Genomic DNA, 20,663 nt, shown 5'->3' with positions numbered 1-20,663 from the left:
ACTCCTAATAGTCCCAAACTATAAACAACCTAAATGTTATCAATTGAGAAATGAATAAAAATATGATATAACCATACAATGGAGTACTACTCAACAAAAAAAGAACTACCGTTACATGCAACAAGTCATGGAAGAACTTCAAAAACATTACGTTAAGCCACAGAAGCCAGACACAAAAGAAGATATATTGTGATTTTTTTTTTTTAATTTTTATTTTTTTACAGAGGCAGAGATAGACAGGGACAGACAGACAGGAACGGAGAGAGATGAGAAGCATCAATCATCAGTTTCTCGTTGCGCGTTGCGACTTCTTAGTTGTTCATTGATTGCTTTCTCACATGTGCCTTGACCATGGGCCTTCAGCAGACCGGGTAACCCCCTGCTGGAGCCAGCAACCTTGGGTCCAAGCTGGTGAGCTCTTTGCTCAAGCCAGATGAGCCCGCGCTCAAGCTGGCGACCTCGGGGTCTCGAACCTGGTTCCTTCCGCATCCCAGTCTGATGCTCTATCCACTGCGCCACCACCTGGTCAGGCTATTGTGATTCTATTTACAGAAAATCTCTAAAAAAGGCAAAACTTAATAGCTAAAAAGCAGATCAGTGGGGCCCAGGGGTTGGGTGCAGTGAAGATAAGAGCAAACAGCACGAGGGAACTTTTTGGGGTGATGTTATTCTAAAACTGGATTGTGGTAAAGACTGAAGTATTGTATAAATTTACTAAAACTCAAACTGTATACTTACAGTGGGTGAATTTTATAGTATGTAAATTATACCTTCAAAAAACTGTCACCACCCCTGGCCAGTTGGCCTGGTGTATGGACCTGGGTTCAATTCCCTGTCAGGGAACACAGGAGAACCACCCATCTGCTTCTCCACCACTCTCCCTCTTGTTTCTCTCTTTCTCTTTCTTTCCCTCCCCATCCTGCAGCCATGGCTCGATTGGAGCGAGTTGGCCATGGGTGCTGAGCCTCCAGAGCCTCTGCCTCAGGTGCTAAGAAGAGCTTGGTTGCTGAGCAACAGAGCAACACCCCAGATGGGCAGAGCATCAGCCCCTACTGGGCTTGTCCAATCTTGGGCTGCATGCAGGAGTCTGTCTCTGCCTTCCCTTCTCTCACTGAATAAAACAAACAAACAAAAACCCCAATGCCTGACCTGGTAGTGGCACAGTGAATAAAACATCAGCCTGGGACTCTGAGAATACAGATTTGAAACCCCCAAGGTCATTGGTTTGAAGAAGGGGTCACTGGATTAGCTGGAGCCCCCTGGTCAAGGCGCATATGAGAAAGCAATCCGTGAACAACTAAAGCGCTGCAACTATGAGTTGATGCTTCTTATCTCTCTCCCTCCTGTCTGTCTGTCCCTAGTCTCTTTCTCTGTCTCTTGCAAAAACAAAAACAAACAAAATACCTGTCAAACAAAACCAAACAATCTATTTTGAGATAAATACACAGGTGCTAATGCCACCTATAAAGAAAAGCAAGAGAATTCAAGATAAAGGTTTCATAGAATGACAAAGGAGGAAAATTCAATTAGAAAATTGGATGACATCTATGATACTAACAATGTTCTATTTTTGCCTATACCAGACAAATCTAACAGTTTAGAACAGGGGTCTTAAACTCGCGGCCCGTGGGCTGCATGCGGCCCACCGAACAATTTTGTGTGGCCCGCAGACTAATCCACGAAGTCCAAAATGTTTTGGATAAAATTAAGTAAGCCTAGGGGCCTACTTGTATTTTTCATTTCTCTAGCATCCTAGCTAGATATTAGCTTAGTTAACAGCAGTTGTGATGCGAACTAGTTTCTGGTCGTTTTGTGACACTGAGTAAACTGCATGTACGATTGTGCTTGTTGTACTGATTTTTTTTTTGTTTTCAACTGCAGTGAGAAAAGTGTTGCGTAACAGTTGCCTTTTGTAGACCTAGTGCGGCCCGCCGAACAGCTGTGATCTTGCTCTGCGGCCCACATGCTGAGTTGAGTTTGAGACCCCTGGTTTAGAATATGGAGTTAATGACAATGGTCTCTCCTCTCTTCTTTTATCTTCTATTTGCTCATCTTCCAGTGTTTCAATTTCAATCCTGAGACTTTCCTCTCTACAGCTTCCTGTCTTACCTGAATCAATACTGAGAACATCATCATCTTCATCAGGAATCTCAATTATTTCTGTAGGTCGGGAAGCTTCATCCTCAGAGCTACTATCCCGGTACTGTAGTCCCAGTTTGGAGTAAAAGTCCTTCACCAAAGACTCACAATTAGTCACTGCCCTAATGTTGGAACACATGTAGAAAATGTCAAAGCCAGAAGGAGGTGGTGTAGGAGCTATTAGAATTTAATATATTTAAGTACAAGCTGCCTTCAATTTATAAACAGCCATATTCCAAGTGTTTCCGTTTAGAACTTAGAATGCTTTTCCCATAGAAAAATGTTTAAAAAGTGGTTTCCAGACTAGTTTCTTGAAAATCCAAAATAAGGCCAAAGTATGGTCCTTTCAACCGCACCTTATCATTTACCCTGTTGCTATTTGAAAATGTTTTCTAAGTGACAACAGGGCACCAGAAACAAATATTCTGGGGGGTTAGAAATAGATTCAGGGTTCTAGGAGCTTATTAATGCTCCATGGTTACATCACACAGTAACTCTTTATAATCCTCACTACACCTAGACAATTCTATCAAGAAAACAAAGCAATTCTTCTAAAGTATAGTTCAAGAGGAAGAAGGAGAAGGGACTCAAGACCTGGACTCCCTACTGCTGATCATATATTAGGATGAGGCTCAAATACACAAATATTCTATATACGGGTGGTTGTGAGGTAAGATAGTAGACTTTTAACATTTGAGGAAGAATAAGGTCTACAGCGCTGCACCATGTAAACTATAAAGTGCTTGCCATAATGTCATGATGAATTATACATTTAAAATGTCTGCCAATGAAGAGATTTCCTCTTACTTCCCATGTAGTCCTCACCTGGATGCATCATCAAAGAGCTGATCAACATGGGCCACCTCGGATTCCTTCTGTATTACCCATGTCTCCAACTCTGCCAGCTGCTTCTTGCGTTGCTGTATACAGTCCATCTTTTCCAGTTCTTCATCAATGAACTGCCGAAGTTCCTCCATGGAGATACCGAGCTCCTCAACTACAGCTTGTTGCAGCTCTGCAATCTCTTCAGATTCCACTGCAGTGGTTGCTGTGTCCAAACCAAGGCACCCAGGGGAGGACATGCTGTTATCCTCTACATGGAACAAAAAACTAAAATTACCTTTGGAGTCATTACAATAGAGAATTTCAGTCCCCTAATAAAACTCATTCCTACTCCTTCTTATTCAAATATAGTTGTTTGATTTTATATTCCCTCTCCCTATTCTCCAGTATATGATGCTAAAATGTATAGTTCTCATACTATAAGACTATAGCAGTGATTCTCAAATTTTGAAGTCGGGGAGCATTTAAAATCCTACAAATAATTGTAGGTGCACTATATAAAAATTTGAGAAATATGTTATAATAATTAAGTCAAATATTAAAGAAAAAAATATAAAGTCCAAGCATGCTCTATGGTAATTAAACAAAATAAATACAACAAAATTAAATTTATTCTGACATTAAAAAACATTTTTATGTTATATTTTTTAAGTTATGCTTTTTAGAATTTGTAAAAAAGAGGGGTTAAAAAATCAAAAAACGACAGAAAAGTTATCTTTTTATATATATAGATACATTCTTACTAAGATTTAGTAAATTCAGCAGGTCCTGGAGCGAATGTGTTAAGTTTTTTTATTCTTGTGTTTATGAGAAACATGAGCCTAATGTGATCTAGCGATTTCTTCAATGTTTGGGCATATATTTGAAAGGCAAACTCTCATTTCCTTGTCAATACATTGAAGAATTCCTCTCTTTTTACTCTTAACTGTGTCGAGTGCAGAAAACCCCCACCATACATACCATCTTTTTTTTTTTTTTGTATTTTTCTGAAGCTGGAAACAGGGAGAGAACAGTCAGACAGACTCCCGCATGCGCCCGACCGGGATCCACCCGGCACGCCCACCAGGGGCAACGCTCTGCCCCGTCGCTCTGCGGAGACCAGAGCTACTCTAGCGCCTGGGGCAGAGGCCAAGGAGCCATCCCCAGCGCCTGGGCCATCTTTGCTCCAATGGAGCCTTGGCTGCGGGAGGGGAAGAGACAGAGAGGAAGGAGGGGGAGGGGTGGAGAAGCAAATGGGCGCTTCTCCTATGTGCCCTGGCTGGGAATTGAACCCGGGTCCCCCGCACGCCAGGCCGACGCTCTACCGCTGAGCCAACTGGCCAGGGCCCATACATACCATCTTAACTTGACACCAAACAAAGGATAGAAGAAACTTGCCTCCAGTCTTTCTGGGGAACATGGGGGGTAGTGTAAGCCAGTGGTCCCCAACCCCTGGGCCGCGGACCAGTACCGGTCCGTGGGCCATTTGGTACCAGTTCGCAAAGAAAGAATAAATAACTTACATTATTTCCGTTTTATTTATATTTAAGTCTGAACGATGTTTTATTTTTTAAAACGACCAGATTCCCTCTGTTACATCCGTCTAAGACTCACTCTTGACGCTTGTCTCAGTCACGTGATACATTTATCCGTCCCACCCTAAAGGCCGGTCCGTGAAAATATTTTCTGACATTAAACTGGTCCGTGGCCTAAAAAAGGTTGGGGACCACTGGTGTAAACAATCCAGCACCACAGCTTAACAGCCTTTTGCAACCTAATCAGGTAAGTGCGGTGGGGAGTTGGGCAGACTGTCAGCTTACAGCCAATTCTGTCCCCCAAAAACCCTTTTGGATTTTTGGTCCCCAACAGGCACATATTTCTTTAGAATACCACAGGGTGCACCTGGAAATCTTCTAGGGCACACCGGTGCACCCTGGTGCACACTTTAAGAACCACTAGACTATATAGAATTGAAGATGTAAGTTTTAGAGGGCATATAATGCAACTAGAAAGCCCAGCGGTCATACGAAATGACCGCTGTTCTAGATATTATAAATTGTAATTAAAATGATTTGTGCAAAGGTGTCTGCTAATTCAAACTGAATTACCCAGGGCAGGCAGCGAGGATGCCCCTTTGCTTAGTTTTCCGTTTGAAACTGTTTTAATCCTTTTTGCATTTCAGTCAGCATTACTCTGTCGTTTTTTTGCATTTCTCTCCTGCCTTTGTTCAAGGGACTCATTTTGTCGAGACAGCCTTTTTTGTCTTGCATCTGAGGCTAGCCTTGTTTCTCTATGCTCATCAGTCTCATTTTGCCGAGAAAGATGCATTTGCTCTGCGACTGAAGCAAGCCTTGTCTTTCTCTGCTCAGTGGTTTCTTTTTGTCGAGAAAGCCGTTTTTGTGTAGCTTTAGCTCCTTTTCTCTCCTCTTCAGTGCTGTATTTTCTAGAGGCATTCTTAAAAGAAATTCCGTTAAGACGTAGTTTTTATGTAAAACAGATGATTGCCAATGCAAACAAATGTTCACCTTCCCCCTGACACGCTCAATTTGCGTTCAGCCTTAAATTGTTTCAAAAGCCGATGATTGCCAATGCAAACAAATGTTCACCTTCCCCCTGACCCGCTCAATTTGCATTCAGCCATGGCAACTTCACCCCATTGGCTAGTAGTTACGCAAGCAACCAATAAGCTATCGGCGACAAACAGACACTTAAACCGCATCTAATAGAGACAAGGAGCCACTGGAAATAATGTTTTAGGAAACTGAAGAGAACCAATTTACTGAGGAGGATACAGTTATGTGGATTGGGCTTCCCAACCGCCTTCATAAAGAGAGTACTGCAATAAAATGAATAATATTTATACTGGTAGAGGATCTCTGCCTTCAGCATGTAAAATCTTTATTATACGCGGCTTATGTGTCTGTTTGTCGCCGATAGCTTATTGGTTGCTTACGTAACTGTACTAGCCAATGGGGTGAAGTTGCCATGGCATTCAAATAGTCCCGCCTTCTGGCATGCCACCTCACAAATTGAGGTTAAAGATTGTAGCAATTATTATGCTGTTAAGAAATCTTAACACCAGAAGGGGTCTTTGCAACGGTACAAGACTAGAGGTTCTCCAATTGAAAAATAATGTCATAATAGCTAAGTCTTTGACTGGCTCCTCTAAAGGTGAAATACATGTCATTCCAAGAATTGATTTGGCTCCATCTCAAACAGGGTTGCCGTTTCAATTGAGACATAGACAACTTCCTGTAAAACTTGCCTTTGCTATGACCATCAATAAGTCTCAGGGACAAATGCTTAAGCGTGTTGGCATTTTTTTACCTGAGCCTGCATTTGGACACGGTCAACTTTATGTTGCCTGTTCAAGAGTTCGTAAAAGAATGGACGTAAAATTAAAAATAATTGATGGTCCTCTGCAAGGCAAGCTTAAAAATGATGGAAAGATCTACACAAGAAATGTTGTGTACAAAGAGATCTTTGACATGTGAATTAACATTTTATTATTTAAATCACCTTTATTTATTGAGCTAGCAGTGGCTCTTAAGAAATGTACTGCCAGTGGTTTCCTTCATTGCACTCTACTTTAAGCAATTAAGCAAGTAGAAGGGGGAAACCCCGTGGGGCAGTAAGCAAAGGGGTGTCCTCGCCGCCTGCCCTGGGTAATTCAGTTTGAATTAGCAGACACCTTTGCACAAATCATTTTAATTACAATTTATAATATCTAGAACAGTGGTCATTTCGTATGACCGCGGGCTTTCTAGTACATAATACCTGTGAAGCACAATAAAAGGAGGCATGCCTGTATTTCTGTGACCTGTGTTCCTTAAAACTAGTTAGATAAACCTCTGAATGCTGTTGCCTAGTATGAATAAATACCTCCACCTTGAAAGGTGCCACTCTGTAGTTAACTGTTTTCTCTTTATTTGTCCCCCTTCATTACCTTGCTTCCATGTGGAAATTTATTTTTTAAGAAGTGTGTAATACGCCCTGACCGGATAGCTCGTTTGGCTAGAGCATCATGCTGAAGCACAGAGGTTGTCAGTTCGATCCCCGGTCAGGGCACATACAGGAACAGATCAATGTTCCTGTCGTCTGTCTCTCTCCTTTCCTCTCTCTCTAAAATCAATAAAATAAACATTAAAGCCCTGGCCGGTTGGCTCAGCGGTAGAGCGTCAGCCTGGCGTGCGGGGGACCTGGGTTCGATTCCCGGCCAGGGCACATAGGAGAAGCGCCCATTTGCTTCTCCACCCCCCCCTTCCTCTCTGTCTCTCTTTTCCCCTCCCGCAGCCAAGGCTCCATTGGAGCAAAGATGGCCCAGGCGCTGAGGATGGCTCCTTGGCCTCTGCCCCAGGCATTAGAGTGGCTCTGGTCGCTGCAGAGCATCGCCCCCTGGTGGGCAGAGCGTCACCCCTGGTGGGCGTGCCGGGTGGATCCCGGCTGGGCGCATGCGGGAGTCTGTCTGACTGTCTCTCCCCATTTCCAGCTTCAGAAAAATACAAAAAAATAAAATAAATAAAATAAACATTAAAAAAAAAATAAAGTGTGTAATACTTAAGCACACAAAAGCCTGCTGCAAAGAGGTTTCTCCAAAAATCAACCTGGGAATAAAATGTGGCTACCTGAAACCTACAATCCAATTACAGCTGCTCTTTTCATCAAACGGTTCAAGTAAATTGAAGCCAGAAGGCCATGCGACCCCAGTGCCAGTTCTCAACACCTCCATTTTCCTTCCCCCCACACCGTGTTACCCATTTTAGAGAAGCGCCCCCTGCCCCAGCTCCTGCAAGCCCAGCTCAACCCCGCCCCGCTCGTCTCACGGGGAAAACTTCCTTCCCACCCTTGTCCAACCTCCTCTTACAAACAAAACATTTCAGACAAGCCCTTGGTCTCCAATTACCTCAGTTAATTCCCCTCACCTCCCAACCTGCAGCTACAACAGCACTTCTCACCAACCAGACCCCAGACTCACAACTCAGGAGTCAGCCTCTTTGGAAGAAAACGAAAAGGGAAAAGGGAGTAGGGGGAGGGGAATAAGAGTGAGGGAGGGAATGGGAAGCAAAAGAAATACCCGGAAGCAAACCTCAGGTGCCGTTCCGGTCCTTACGACGGTAGCCTGCTGGGGTCAAACCCAAAAAATTGCAGAGCGCCCCTCAGAGGCTAGAAAAAAACTCGGTCAAGTGCGCATGCGTCAAAGAGAGCCTTCCAGGGTAAATGTGAGAAGCTATTGGCAGGGTAAAGTAGGAGTGGCTTTCAATGTTACTGAAGCTTCTCTTCATCCCCGATTGGAGGCCGGTTACTGAACGCAGTTGACACTCTCAGGTTTAAATTTTTTTCTCACTTTTACTTGAGTTTAATTACATAAGTCTTATGAATTGTAACAAGGCGAAGAATAGCAAGATATAATGAGAAAAACATAATATTCTCTGCTCCCCCATCACTTACCACCCCTGCTCCTTTAAGAAAAAACAGCTTAGTTTTTATAGGCTTGTAAGTACAAGGTCATGCATATGGATTTTTTGGAGGGTGTGTTGGGCATCCCTTGAAGTCAATAACAAAGATACAATTTGTCTTATTGACGGTTGCATAGTACTTCATACTTTGGCTAAACCTTATTTAGAAATTTAGATTATTTTCAGCTTTTAGCCACTACAAATAATGCAACAATAAACAGTAACATCCTTTGAAGTAATACTTTTATTTCTGTGGAAGAGATTTCCCAAAATGGAATCTGAGGGGAACAAAAGTACTTTTTTTTCATTTTAATAGAATCTGTTGTCAAATCGCTTTTCACAAAGTTGAGGCCCTGGTGAGGTAGCTCAGTGGATAGAACATTGCCCAGTGCACCAAGGTCACAGACCCTGGTCAGGACACCACTAGAAGCAACCAATGAATGCACAACTAAAATGGAACAACTAAGTGGGATGACCAATTGATTGTTCTCTCTCTCCCTCTATCTCTCTCTGCTTCTACCTCCTCCCCTCCCCCTTTCTTCCTCTCTTTTTCAAATCAATGGGAAAAATTTTAAAAGTTGAAACAATTTTTACTCCCACTAACAAATCTTTGGAAGTATTTATTGCCCCATACCTTCATTAGGACTGGATGTTAAATGTCTATTTAACTTGGAAGAATTTGATATGTGTTAAAATAGTATCCAAATCAGGATAGGCTACTGTGAGGTTGGTTGGCAATGGGGAAAGTCACATGACTAACCACTCACACCCATGCCAGCCAAAAGAAACAGCCCAGGAGCATTTTGAAAAAGAACAACTGTCTATCAGCCAATGAAATTTCACCCCCCACCACCACCCTACCAACGCTATAAATTACTCCCCTAGCGGTAGAAGCTGCGCAACTTCCCTGGCCCCTGTCTTACAGACCAGTGAACCTCGCCCGGGAGCGCTCTAAAATAAAGCTTTTGCTTGTCCAAAGTTGGTGGCAAGTCCTTCTTTCTTCCTCGGAAGAAAATACCTTACAGCTACTCCAAAAGCTTAAAACATAAAATTGTATATTTGTTGTTTACACTGCATAATCATCTTTGGAAAGTTGGCAGTGGAGTTCTGCTCATGATAGCTACTCAGGAACCCAGGCTAATGAGTCATCATGACAGAAAGAGAAAGATAGAGGGTGTCACATTGGCAATTAAAGTGACTCAGGCCTGACCAGATGGTGGTGCAGTGGATTGAACGTCAGACTGGGACGCAGAGGACCCAGGTTTGAAACCCCAAGGTTACTGGCTTGAGCCGCCGGCTCATCCGACTTAAGCATGGGCTCACCAGATTGAGCATGGGGATGCTGGCTTGAGCGTGGGATCATAGACATGACCCCAAGGTCACTGGCTTGAGCAAAAGGTCACTTGATCTGCTGTAGCGCCCCCCCATCAAGGCACATATGAGAAAGCAATAAATGAACAACTAAGGTGCCACAACAAAGAATTGATGCTTCTCATTTCTCCTTTTTCTTGTCTGTCTGTCCCTATCTATCTGTCCCTATCTGTCCCTCTCTCTGATCTCTCTGTCCAGAAAAAAAAAAAAAGACTCAGGATACTTTTTTTTATTTTTGTGGGTTTTTCGTTTGTTTGTTTAGTTGTGTTTACATAGATCCAAGTGTCCCACCGAATATATCTCCCTTCCCCCTTATTCCCCTTGGACCCCCCACCCCCATGCCCTCTCTCCCCAATGAAGGATACTTTCAATTAAAGCTCATTCTCCTTAGTGAGTCATAGGGCCCCACCCAACCACAAGGGGGTCAGGAAGAACAGTCAGGTCTCCATGTCCGGAAACAGGAAGAACCAGGTGTATTTGTTGAATTAGCAACATAGACTACAATATTATCTCATTATTGCTTTAATTAGTTCAGCAATCTTTACACTGACCTGACTTCACTTAAAAAATGTGCTGTGTAAACCACAACCTGCTATGTAAGACTGGAAACCAGGACCAAGCACCCAGGATTATCAAATTCTTTGAAATTCTTTCCTGCTGACCATATTTCACCTGTGCTCATTTCTCTTGCCCACCAGTTTTCTGGAATCATTCTAAGTGCTTATATTCAATTGTTAAGACATCGGGAATTAAAGTACAGAGAAGGGCTTGTCTAGATATTTGAAATTCGGCATATTCCAAATTCATCTCTCATGGTATTCCAATCTGAGTTTAAATTTTGGACATAAAATTCCTATAAAGCACATATACACACAATATTTATTGAGTGTTTACTATAAACCAGGCACTGTTCTAGGCACTTACAGTTATTAATTTAATTCTCACAATAATCCTATGAGGTAGGAACTATTATTGTCTCTTACTGGATGAGACAATTGAGGTGCAGAATTAAATTATCCAAAGCACAGAGCTAAAAGTGTCAGGGCCAGGCAATGTTGTCTTACAGTTTGTGGTTCTTTTTTTTTTTTTTAGCAAGACAGAGAAGCATCAGCTCAGAGTTGTGGCACTACTTTAGTTGTTCATTGCTTTCTCATACATGCTTTGACCGGGGTGGGGGACAGTTCCAGTAAGCCCTTGCTCCAGTCAGCAAAGTTAGGCTCAACCCAGTGACCATGGGGTTATGTCTATGATCCCATGCTCAAGCCAGCGACCCTGCGCTCAAGCTGGTGAGCCCGCACTTAAGCCCACTGCACCACTGCCTGGTCAGGCACTCACATTTTTTTAAAATTTATTTTTTATTTATTAATTTTGGAGAAACAGAGGAAGGTAGAGAGACAGAAATATTTATCTGTTCCTGTATGTGCCCTGACCGGGCCACAACCCTTGTTTATTGGGATGATGCTCCAGCCAACGGAGCAATCCAGCCAGGGCAATGACTCACATTATTAAATATTAAGAATTACTGCCTAACCTGTGGTGGTGCAGTGGATGGGGCATTGACCTGGAATGCTGAGGTCACTGGATCTAAAAACTCCATGCTTGCCCAGTCAAGGCACATATGAGAAACTACTACTATGAGTTGATGCTTCCTGTTCCTCCCCCTACCCCTTTCTCTCTCTCTCTTTCTCAAATCAATCAATAAAATATTTTAAAAGTTATTGTGCCCTGGTCAGGCACAATGTAAATTTTTATTAGCAGGGGTTGATTAAACAAATTATGGCACACTCAAGCAATAGAATACTCTTCAGTAGTGCTTTTTAAAAAAGATTAAGGAGCCTGACCGGGCGGTGGCGCAGTGGATAGAGCATCAGACTAGGATGCGGAAGACCCAGGTTCGAGACCCCAAGGTCACCAGCTTGAGCGCGGGCTCATCTGGTTTGAGCAAAAAGCCCACCAGCGTGAACCCAAGGTCGCTGGCTTCAGCAAGGGATTACTCAGTCTGCTGAAGGCCCACGGTCAAGGCACATATGAGAAAGCAATCAATGAACAACTAAGGTGTTGCAACGCGCAACGACAAACTAATGATTGATGCTTCTCATCTCTCTCTGTTCCTGTCTGTCTGTCCCTGTCTATCCCTCTCTCTGACTCACTCTCTGTCTCTGTAAAAAAAAAAAAAGATTAAGGAAGCTCTTTGTGCATAGATATGGAGAGATATTCAAGACACATTATTAAACAAGAAAAGCAGGTGCAGGACATTATAGGGGGTCCTCGGGTTACAACACATTTCCATTCCAGTGATGTAACCTGAATTTTGGTGTAACTTAAAACACACCCTAGCCTAAGTCACTTACCTATCCTAACACAGTTGTAAAATCATAACCTAGTCGTAGAATATAAAACACAACTAAGCCACAGAAATAGAAAAGAATATAAATATACTGTACTATACACTGTACTATATTAATAGAAAAAAGGGACAAAAAGTGTTTTCCAGCCATTTTGTGCCAGCAGTGAAAGATTACTGTGTTAGCAAGGGTCTACCTTTTAAGGTGTTATTGCTGGGTATTTCCCCCTGGTCACCCTGCCCACTTGAGTGACTTTAACCCTAATGTCAAGGTGGTTTACCTTCCACCTAATACCACTGCACTTTTACAGCCCATAGGCAACAGTCGATTACATAGGGGCTGATCCCTTTACACGCTCTAGGATACGGTCTTCATAAATTGTTGCTGCACTGGAGAGGTTAAAGCCCAGCATGTGGCTGATGTTCACTGCTGATTTTCCTTTTTCTGATCTCTTTACAATGTCTAATTTCACTTCATAGTAATGGCTTTCCTCTTCTTCGAAGCACTACCATTTGAGAACTGATTTTTATTAAGGAGCCATATGGGCCAAAAAGTTGCCAAACAGAGCAACACAAAGGGAACATTTGTGCTTTTAACAGCTCAAATGGTGTAGGTAAGTGTACTGGGGGATGCCAACTCCCCACTCATATGTGTTACTACATATTCTTCCGCAATGCACGACCAAACTAGTTCACCCACATAGTCTGCAAGTATGACACTAATGGCATAAGCCAAAAACACTCATGCCTCCATTTTTTAAGACATTATTTATTCTTTTTTTTTTTTTTTCTCAGAGAGCCAGTGGCCAGGACTTGAACTGGAGTCTGTCTCCAAAAGCTGTAGGAACTCTTTCCACGGCAGCAGGTGTTCGTCTCTGGGACCTGGGAACAAAGGGGGCTTCGTCCGAGGTGGAGGGGGCTAGAAGGCTGGATGGCAAGAAGTCCCCTGAGAATGAATTTGGCAATGAGATCCTTAAAGCATGGGATGCCCACCCCTCAGCTGTAGCCTGCTGTCCTGGAGGAGCCCTTGTCGAGTATGGAATGCTGTCCTCAGCCCACTGTACAGATGGAGAAACTGAGGCCCAGAGGAGGGATGTAGGTCTTTTTCATGACCTCTCCCCAGCCTCTAAAGTGGGCTCCTGTCTGAACCAACTCAGTGGTTGAGTTGAAACTATCCACTAATGACAACCCTAAGGGGTTGTAATGCCGGTGGTTGAAGCCAGGCAGGTTCACACTGAATTCGGGCAGACGGTAGAGGAACTGTGGAGCCGGAAAGCATTGGGCCATTCCTGTGTTTTTATTTTTTAATTTTTATTTATTGATTTTAGTCAGAGAGGAAGAGAGAAAGAGAAAGAGAAGGGGGGGGGGGAGACAGGAACATCAACCCGTTGCTGTATGTGCCCTGACCCAGGATCAGACCGGCAACATCTGCGCTTCGGGCCGATGCTCTACCAAGAGAGTCATTTCCGTTTATTGGAGGCTCACAGACCTGGGCTTATTTATTCTTTTTTTAAAAAATATTTATTTTTAAATTTTTCTTAAGTAAGAGGCAGGGAGGCAGGGAGGCAGACTCCCACATGCGCCCTAGCAAGCCCCATATGAAGGGATGCTTTGCCCATCTGGGGCTGTTGCTCTGCAACTGAGATATTTTAGTGCCTGAAGTGAGGCCATGGAGCCATATTCAGCCCCAGGGGCCAACTTGAAACAACTGAGCCTTGGCTGTGGGAGAGAAGGAGAGAGAGAGAGAAAGAGAGAGAGAGAGAGAGAGAGAGAGAGAGAGAGGTGGAGAAGCAACCAGCCAGGGCCAACATTATCTATTGATTTTATTTATTTATTTATTTATTTATTTTAATTTTTTTGTAGTTTTCTGAAGTGAGAAGCAGGGAGGCAGAGAAACATACTCCTGCATGCACTCGAATGGGATCCACCTGGCATGCCCACTAGGGGCTTGATGCTCTGCCCATCTGGGCCATTGTTCTGTTGCAACTGCAGCCATTCTAACACCTGAGGCAGAGGCCATGGAGCTGTCCTCAGCGCCTGGGGCCAACTTTGCTCCAGTGGAGCCTTGACTGTGGGAGGGGAAGAGAGAAAGAGAAAAAGGAGAAGGGAAGGGTGGAGAAGCAGATGCACACTTCTCCTGTGTGCCCTGGCTGGGAATTGAACTCGGGACTTGCACATGCTGGGCTGACGCTCTACTGCTGAGCCAACTGGCCGGGGCCTTATTTATGCATTTTAGAGAGGAGAGAGAGAGAGAGAGAGAGAGAGAGAGAGAGAGAGAGAGAGAGGAGCAGGAAGCATCAACTCCCATATGTGCCCTGACTAGGCAAGCCCAGGGTTTCCAACTGATGACCTCAGCATTTCTGGTCAACACTTTAGCCACTGCAGCACCATAGGTCAGGCCCACATTTTAATTTTTTGAAGTTTTTATGGGAGGGAGTGTTGTAAACTCGAAATGTCATATGTCGAGACTGTTGTAACCCTGTATATTTAATACCCTGTTGTTTTGTAAATGATGACAGAAATATATACATTGTTTTCTTACATATACATAAAATAACACTGGAAGGAGACAAAAATTAACACTGGTTGTTGCTGAAGGGGGAAAATGGAAGAGTGTGGGAGAAGAGTTGATATGAAGGCTTTCACAATACACCATTTTATACTTTTTGAACTCTGAAACATGAAAATAGATAGTTTATTCACACATATTACATTAAAAATAAAATGTCTGGAAAGATATACATAAATGCAAAAACAAACTACCTTAACAGCAATTACCTCCAGAAGAAAGGATTGGGAAATAAGGCAGTGTTTAGGAATTTTTTGCATTTTTATCATCATCATCATCATCATCATGTATCATATATTAGTTTCCTGTGACTGCTGTAACAATTACCGTAAACTAGGTGGCTATAAAAAACAGAAATTTATTCTCTTACAGCTCTGGAGACTAGAAGTCCAAAATCAAGATGTTGGCAGGGCTGCACTTCCCCTAAAGCCTCTGGGGAGAATCTTCCTTGACTCTTCCAGCTTTATTGGTTCCAGACAAGGGTTCTTTAGTTGTGTTTGGATGACTACACTTTCTGCCTCTATCATCACATGGTCTTTTCCTCTGTCTTTCTATGTTTTCTCCTCTTTTGTCTTTTATTTATAAAGATACTTAATATTGGATTTCACTTGGATAATCCAGGATGAGTTTATCTTTTTTTTTTAAAAGATTTTATTTATTTTTAGAGAGAGAAGGAAGAGAGAGAAATGGGGTTGGGGGGAGCGAGAAGTGTCAATCTATAGTATGTTGTTGCTTGTCATATGTGCCTTGACCAGGCAAACCTGGAGTTTCAAACCAGCGACCTCAGCATTTCAGGTCAACATTTTATCCACTTCACCAACCCAGGCCAGGCCAAAGCCATGATTTTTATAAAACCTCACACAAGAAATAGGTTCTGTTAGACTCTTACCATAGTTACAATTTGTTTCTGCTGCCCTTACATTTGTATAACTAAAGAGACCTCCTAGGACCACCTCTAGAAGGGCTTTAGTTTTAGGTGTGCCTTACCAAACATCATGATATTATATTACATTACACCATAAAATAATGGCCAACTCTTTTATCTTAAAGATATTACATACTGGACCCTGGCCGGTTGGCTCGGTGGTAGAGCGTCGGCCTGGCGTGCAGAAGTCCCGGGTTTGATTCCCGGCCAGGGCACACAGGAGAGGTGCTCATCTGCTTCTCCATCCCTCCCCCTCTCCTTCCTCTCTGTCTCTCTCTTCCTCTCCTGCAGCCGAGGCTCCATTGAAGCAAAAGATGGCCCGGGTGCTGGGGATGGCTCCTTGGCCTCAGCCCCAGGCGCTAGAGTGGCTCTGGTCCCGACAGAGCGATGCCCCGGATGGGCAGAGCATCGCCCCCTGGTGGGCATGCTGGGTGGATCCCGGTCGGGCGCATGCGGGAGTCTGTCTGACTGCCTCCCCGTTTCCAGCTTCAGAAAAAAAAAAAATCTAAAAAAAAAAAAAAAGGTATTACATACTGGAAAATTGAGACCCATGGCCTTATTATTTATTTATTTTTACTATATTCCCTATACTATACTTTACATCCTGTAACTATTTTATAACTACCAATTGATACTTCTTAATTGCCTCACCTTTTCCACCCAACCCCATAACCTACCTCTCCTCTGACAACCATCAGTTTGTTTTCTGCATCTGTAAGACTGTTACTGTTTTGTTTGTTCATTTATTTAGTTCTTCAGATTTCACATATAAGTGCAATCATATGGCACTTGTCTTTCTTTATCTGGCTTATTTTTGTTTTATTTATTAATTTTTACACAGAGGAGAGAGAGAGAGGGAAGAGAGAGAGAGAGAGAGAGAGAAAGAAAGAATGGGAAGAAGCAGAAGCATCAAGTCATAGTAGTTGTATTTTATATGTGCTTTGACCCAGGATTTTGAACTGGCGACCTTGGTATTCCAGGTCATACTTTACCATTGCACCACCTCAGGTCAGGCCCTTTGTCTGGCTTATTTCACTGAGTGTAATACCTCCTAGGTCCATCTATGTTGTCACAAGTGGTTAGATTTCATTCTTTTTTATGGCTGAGTAATATTCCATTCTATATATGTACCACAGCTTCTATATCCACTTGTCTATTGGTGGGTAACTTGGGCTGCTTCACTATCTTGGTTGTTGTAAATAATGCTGCAATGAACATAGGGGTGCATATTTCTTATCAAATTACTGTTTTGGGTTTCTTTGGATAAATACCCAGAAGTGGAATTTCTGGGTAATAAGATAGTTTCATTTTTAGTTTTTTTGCGGACCCTTCATACTATTTCTCACAGTGGCTGCACCAGTCTGCAATCTCACCAATAGTGCATGGAGGTTCCCTTTTCTCCACATCCTCACCAGCACTTTTTGTTTATTTATTGATGATAGCCATTCTGACAGGTATGAAGTGACATCTCATTGTTGTTTTAATTTGTATTTTTCTGATAATTAGTGACCTTGATTAGCATCTTTTCATATGTCCATTGGTGATCTATATGTCCTCTTTGGAAAAGTGTCTGTCAGGCCCTTTGACCATTTCTAAATTTGTGTGTGTGTGTGTGCCATGGAGTTCTTTATAAATTTTGGATAATAATCCTTTATTAGATTTATCATTGGCATCCATCACCTTATTTTATTTTATTTTTTACTTATTTATTTATTTAAAGTGCGAGGAGGGGAGATAGTGAGACAAACTTCCACCTGCACCCTGACTAAGATCCACAAGCAACCACTGTCTAGAGTTGATGCTCAAGTACAGAGCTATTTTTAGTGCCTGAAGCTGATCTACTCCAACGGAGCTGTCCTCAGCACCCAGGGCCAAGCTCAAACCAATCAAGCCACTGGCTACAGGAGGAGAAGAAAGAGAGAAGGGGGAGACTGAGGGGAAGAGAAACAGATGATTGTTTCTCCTGTGTGCCCTGACCAGGGATCAAACCTGGGACATCCATACACTGGGCTGATGCCCCATCTACTGAGCCAATCAGCCAGGGCCAACTGTAGCCTTATTTTTGTTTATTTTTTATTTTTGTATTTTTCTGAAATGAGAAGTGGGGAGGCAGAGAGATAGACACCTGCATGCGCCTGACCGGGATCCACCTGGCATGCCCATCAGGGGTGATGCTCTGCCCATCCAGGGTGTTGCTGTGTTGCAACCAGAGCCATTATAGTGCCTGAGGCGGAGGCCATGGAGCCATTGTCAGTGCCTGGGCCAACTTTGCTCCAATGGAGACTAGGCTGGGCTGCAGGAGGGGAAAAGAGAGATAAAGATTAAGAAGAGAAGCCCTGGCCGGTTGGCTCAGCGGTAGAGCATCGGCCTAGCGTGTGGAGGACCCGAGTTCGATTCCCGGCCAGGGCACACAGGAGAAGTGCCCATTTGCTTCTCCACCCCTCCTCTGCGCTTTCCTCTCTGTCTCTTTCTTCCCCTCCCGCAGCCAAGGCTCCATTGGAGCAAACATGGCCCGGGCGCTGGGGATGGCTCTGTGGCCTCTGCCTCAGGCGCTAGAGTGGCTCTGGTCGCAACATGGCGACGCCCAGAATGGGCAGAGCATCGCCCCCTGGTGGGCAGAGCATCGCCCCATGGTGGGCATGCCGGGTGGATCCCGGTCGGGTGCATGCGGGAGTCTGTCTGACTGTATCTCCCTGTTTCCAGCTTCAGAAAAAAGAAAAAAAAAAACGTAGCCCTGGCCGGTTGGCTCAGCGGTAGAGCGTCGGCCTAGCGTGCGGAGGACCCGGGTTCGATTCCTGGCCAGGGCACATAGGAGAAGTGCCCATTTGCTTCTCCACCCCTCCGCCGCGCTTTCCTCTCTGTCTCTCTCTTCCCCTCCCGCAGCCAAGGCTCCATTGGAGCAAAGATGGCCCGGGCGCTGGGGATGGCTCTGTGGCCTCTGCCTCAGGCGCTAGAGTGGCTCTGGTCACAATATGGCGACGCCCAGGATGGGCAGAGCATCGCCCCCTGGTGGGCGTGCCGGGTGGATCCCGGTCGGGCGCATGCGGGAGTCTATCTGACTGTCTCTCCCCGTTTCCAGCTTCAGAAAAATGAAAAAAAAAAAAAAAAGAAAAAGAAAAAATAAAACGTTAAAAAAAAAGATTAAGAAGAGGGCCCTGGCCGGTTAGCTCAGTGGTAGAGCGTCGGCCTGGCATGCAGGAGTCCCGGGTTCGATTCCTGGCCAGGGCACACAGGAGAGGCGCCCATCTGCTTCTCCACCCCTCCCCCTCTCCTTCCTCTCTGTCTCTCTCTTCCCCTCCTGCAGCCGAGGCTCCATTGCAGCAAAGTTGGCCTGGGCGCTGAGGATGGCTCTCTGGCCTCTGCGTCAGGTGCTAGAATGGCTCTGGTTGCAATAGAGCAACACCCCAGATGGGCAGAGCATCACCCCCTGGTGGGCATGCCGGGTGGATCCCGGTCGGGCGCATGCGGAAGTCTGTCTGACTGCCTCCCCGTTTCCAACTTCAGAAAAATAAAAAAATAAAAAAATAAAAAAAAAGGTAAAGAAGAGGGGGAAGGGTGGAGAAGCAGATGGGCACTTCTCCTGTGTGCCCTGGTCGGGAATCGAACCTGGGACCTCTACACATCAGGCAGCTTTACCTCTGATCTAGCCAGCCTGAATGGATTAATCAATTCATTCATCCTGTCTCTGTCCTACATTTTTAACCTTTTTCCTGAACAGGAACAATGAAAACTGGCTTGTGTTTCATCCTTTTTATTACTCCTAAGTCATCCTTATGTACCTATTGTGAAATACAAAATTGAGGAGGCTGAGAAATAGGTAGGTAAAATAACATAAATCCTGGATCATAACTGTCCATATAAAAGATTTCAAATCTCCTGTGAGAGGGAGTCTATCAGGACTTTTCATAATTCAGCTCAGACATGGTTCTGTGGTTGTAAAACTGGCCTTATAAGGATTCTTCACCAACTTGCCACACCGAAAAATCATCACTATTAGGAAAAGAAACAGAAAAACAACAAAGGCAATGGCAAAGCCTTTGTCTACATCAACACTGCTGGACAGGCTTGGATCATCCATGGGAACACACCTCTTGACTGTCTAGCTGTAGCTACCTCCTCAGAAATATCTTCTGATTTGTCATATTCCTAGACAAGAGAGGATATAACAAGTTTATTGGTTTTCACGTGTATGTATGTATGTATTTCTTTCTTTTTTCTTTCTTTCTTTTTTTTTTTTTAACAAAGAGAGAGAGTTAGAGAAAGGGACATATAGGGTCAGAAAGACAAGAAGGGAGAGAGACGAGAAGCATCAATTCTTTGTTGTGGCACCTTAGTTGTTCATTGATTGCTTTCTCATAAGTGCCTTGACTTGGGGGCTACAGCAGAGCGAGGGACCCTTTGCTCAAGCCAGCAACCTGGGCTTCAAGCCAGCAACCTTTGGGCTTAAGCCAGTGACCATGAGGTCATGTCTATGATCTCACACTCAAGCCAGCGACCCCGTGTTCAAGCTAGTGAACACACGCTCAAGCCAGATGAGCCCACACTCAAATGGGCGACTTCAGGATTTCGAACCTGGGTCCTCTGTGTGCCAGTCCAACGCTCCATCCGCTGCACCACCGCCTGGTCAGGCTATATGTATTTTCTTAGTAACACTATGTGGAAACCAAAGAGGGTTTGCAAAAAAAAAAAAAAAAAAAATCAGCAAGATTCATTGAAGAAGTGTTTATAAAACTGGCAAAGTTAGTATAGGTGACTTTCAAGATAAGCACACACATAAAAGCATACAATATCTGGAGAATTTCTCCAAGGAAAAACATGAACAAATATGTTTAACTCAGAAATCAGCTGGGGCCCCCTGCCCTGTAAGACCTAAGAAAATGTGTCTTGAATGTCCCTATTCTGTGTTAAGTCCAAATCCTTCTCTTCCTTTCAAATTCTTAAAGTACTACTTGTTATAAGTAATTTGTTATGCAGTCTTAATATACTGGGTATGAACATAAAATGGTTTTATTAAATGAAAGTAGGGGAGATAAACAG

The 20,663-nt window shown here is 43.8% G+C and overlaps 2 protein-coding genes across 6 annotated transcripts in view; both read right to left on the bottom strand.

The window, feature by feature from the left end:
* The window catches only part of SETDB1 (SET domain bifurcated histone lysine methyltransferase 1), a 38,053-nt gene extending 29,996 nt beyond the window's left edge, over positions 1-8,057 (bottom strand). For 2 of the 5 annotated variants that reach the window (XM_066377401.1, XM_066377406.1), the window contains exons 1-3: positions 7,884-8,023; positions 2,965-3,232; positions 2,110-2,261 (exon numbers count right to left, since the gene is read on the bottom strand). In XM_066377401.1, coding sequence (XP_066233498.1) covers positions 2,110-2,261; positions 2,965-3,221 — 409 coding nt within the window. In that variant the 5' untranslated portion in view covers positions 3,222-3,232; positions 7,884-8,023. The other 3 variants (XM_066377405.1, XM_066377402.1, XM_066377403.1) reach the window with 3 other exon arrangements.
* An 11,479-nt stretch (positions 8,058-19,536) lies between these two features.
* Positions 19,537-19,704, bottom strand: CTXND2 (cortexin domain containing 2). Its single transcript, XM_066372294.1, has one exon. The coding sequence runs from the start codon at positions 19,702-19,704 to the stop codon at positions 19,537-19,539; it is 168 nt and encodes a 55-aa protein (XP_066228391.1).
* Between the last annotated feature and the right edge of the window lie 959 nt (positions 19,705-20,663).

The sequence above is a fragment of the Saccopteryx leptura genome, chromosome 3, assembly GCF_036850995.1.
Source record: "Saccopteryx leptura isolate mSacLep1 chromosome 3, mSacLep1_pri_phased_curated, whole genome shotgun sequence".
NCBI lineage: Eukaryota > Metazoa > Chordata > Mammalia > Chiroptera > Emballonuridae > Saccopteryx > Saccopteryx leptura.
The sequence above is the reverse complement of the archived record's forward strand: the minus strand, read 5'-3'. Positions and strand labels throughout refer to the sequence as shown.

Coding starts and splice junctions, on each gene's coding strand:
- CTXND2 (XM_066372294.1), bottom strand. CDS start 19,704: ATGGATGATCCAAGCCTGTCCAGCAGTGTTGATGTAGACAAAGGCTTT.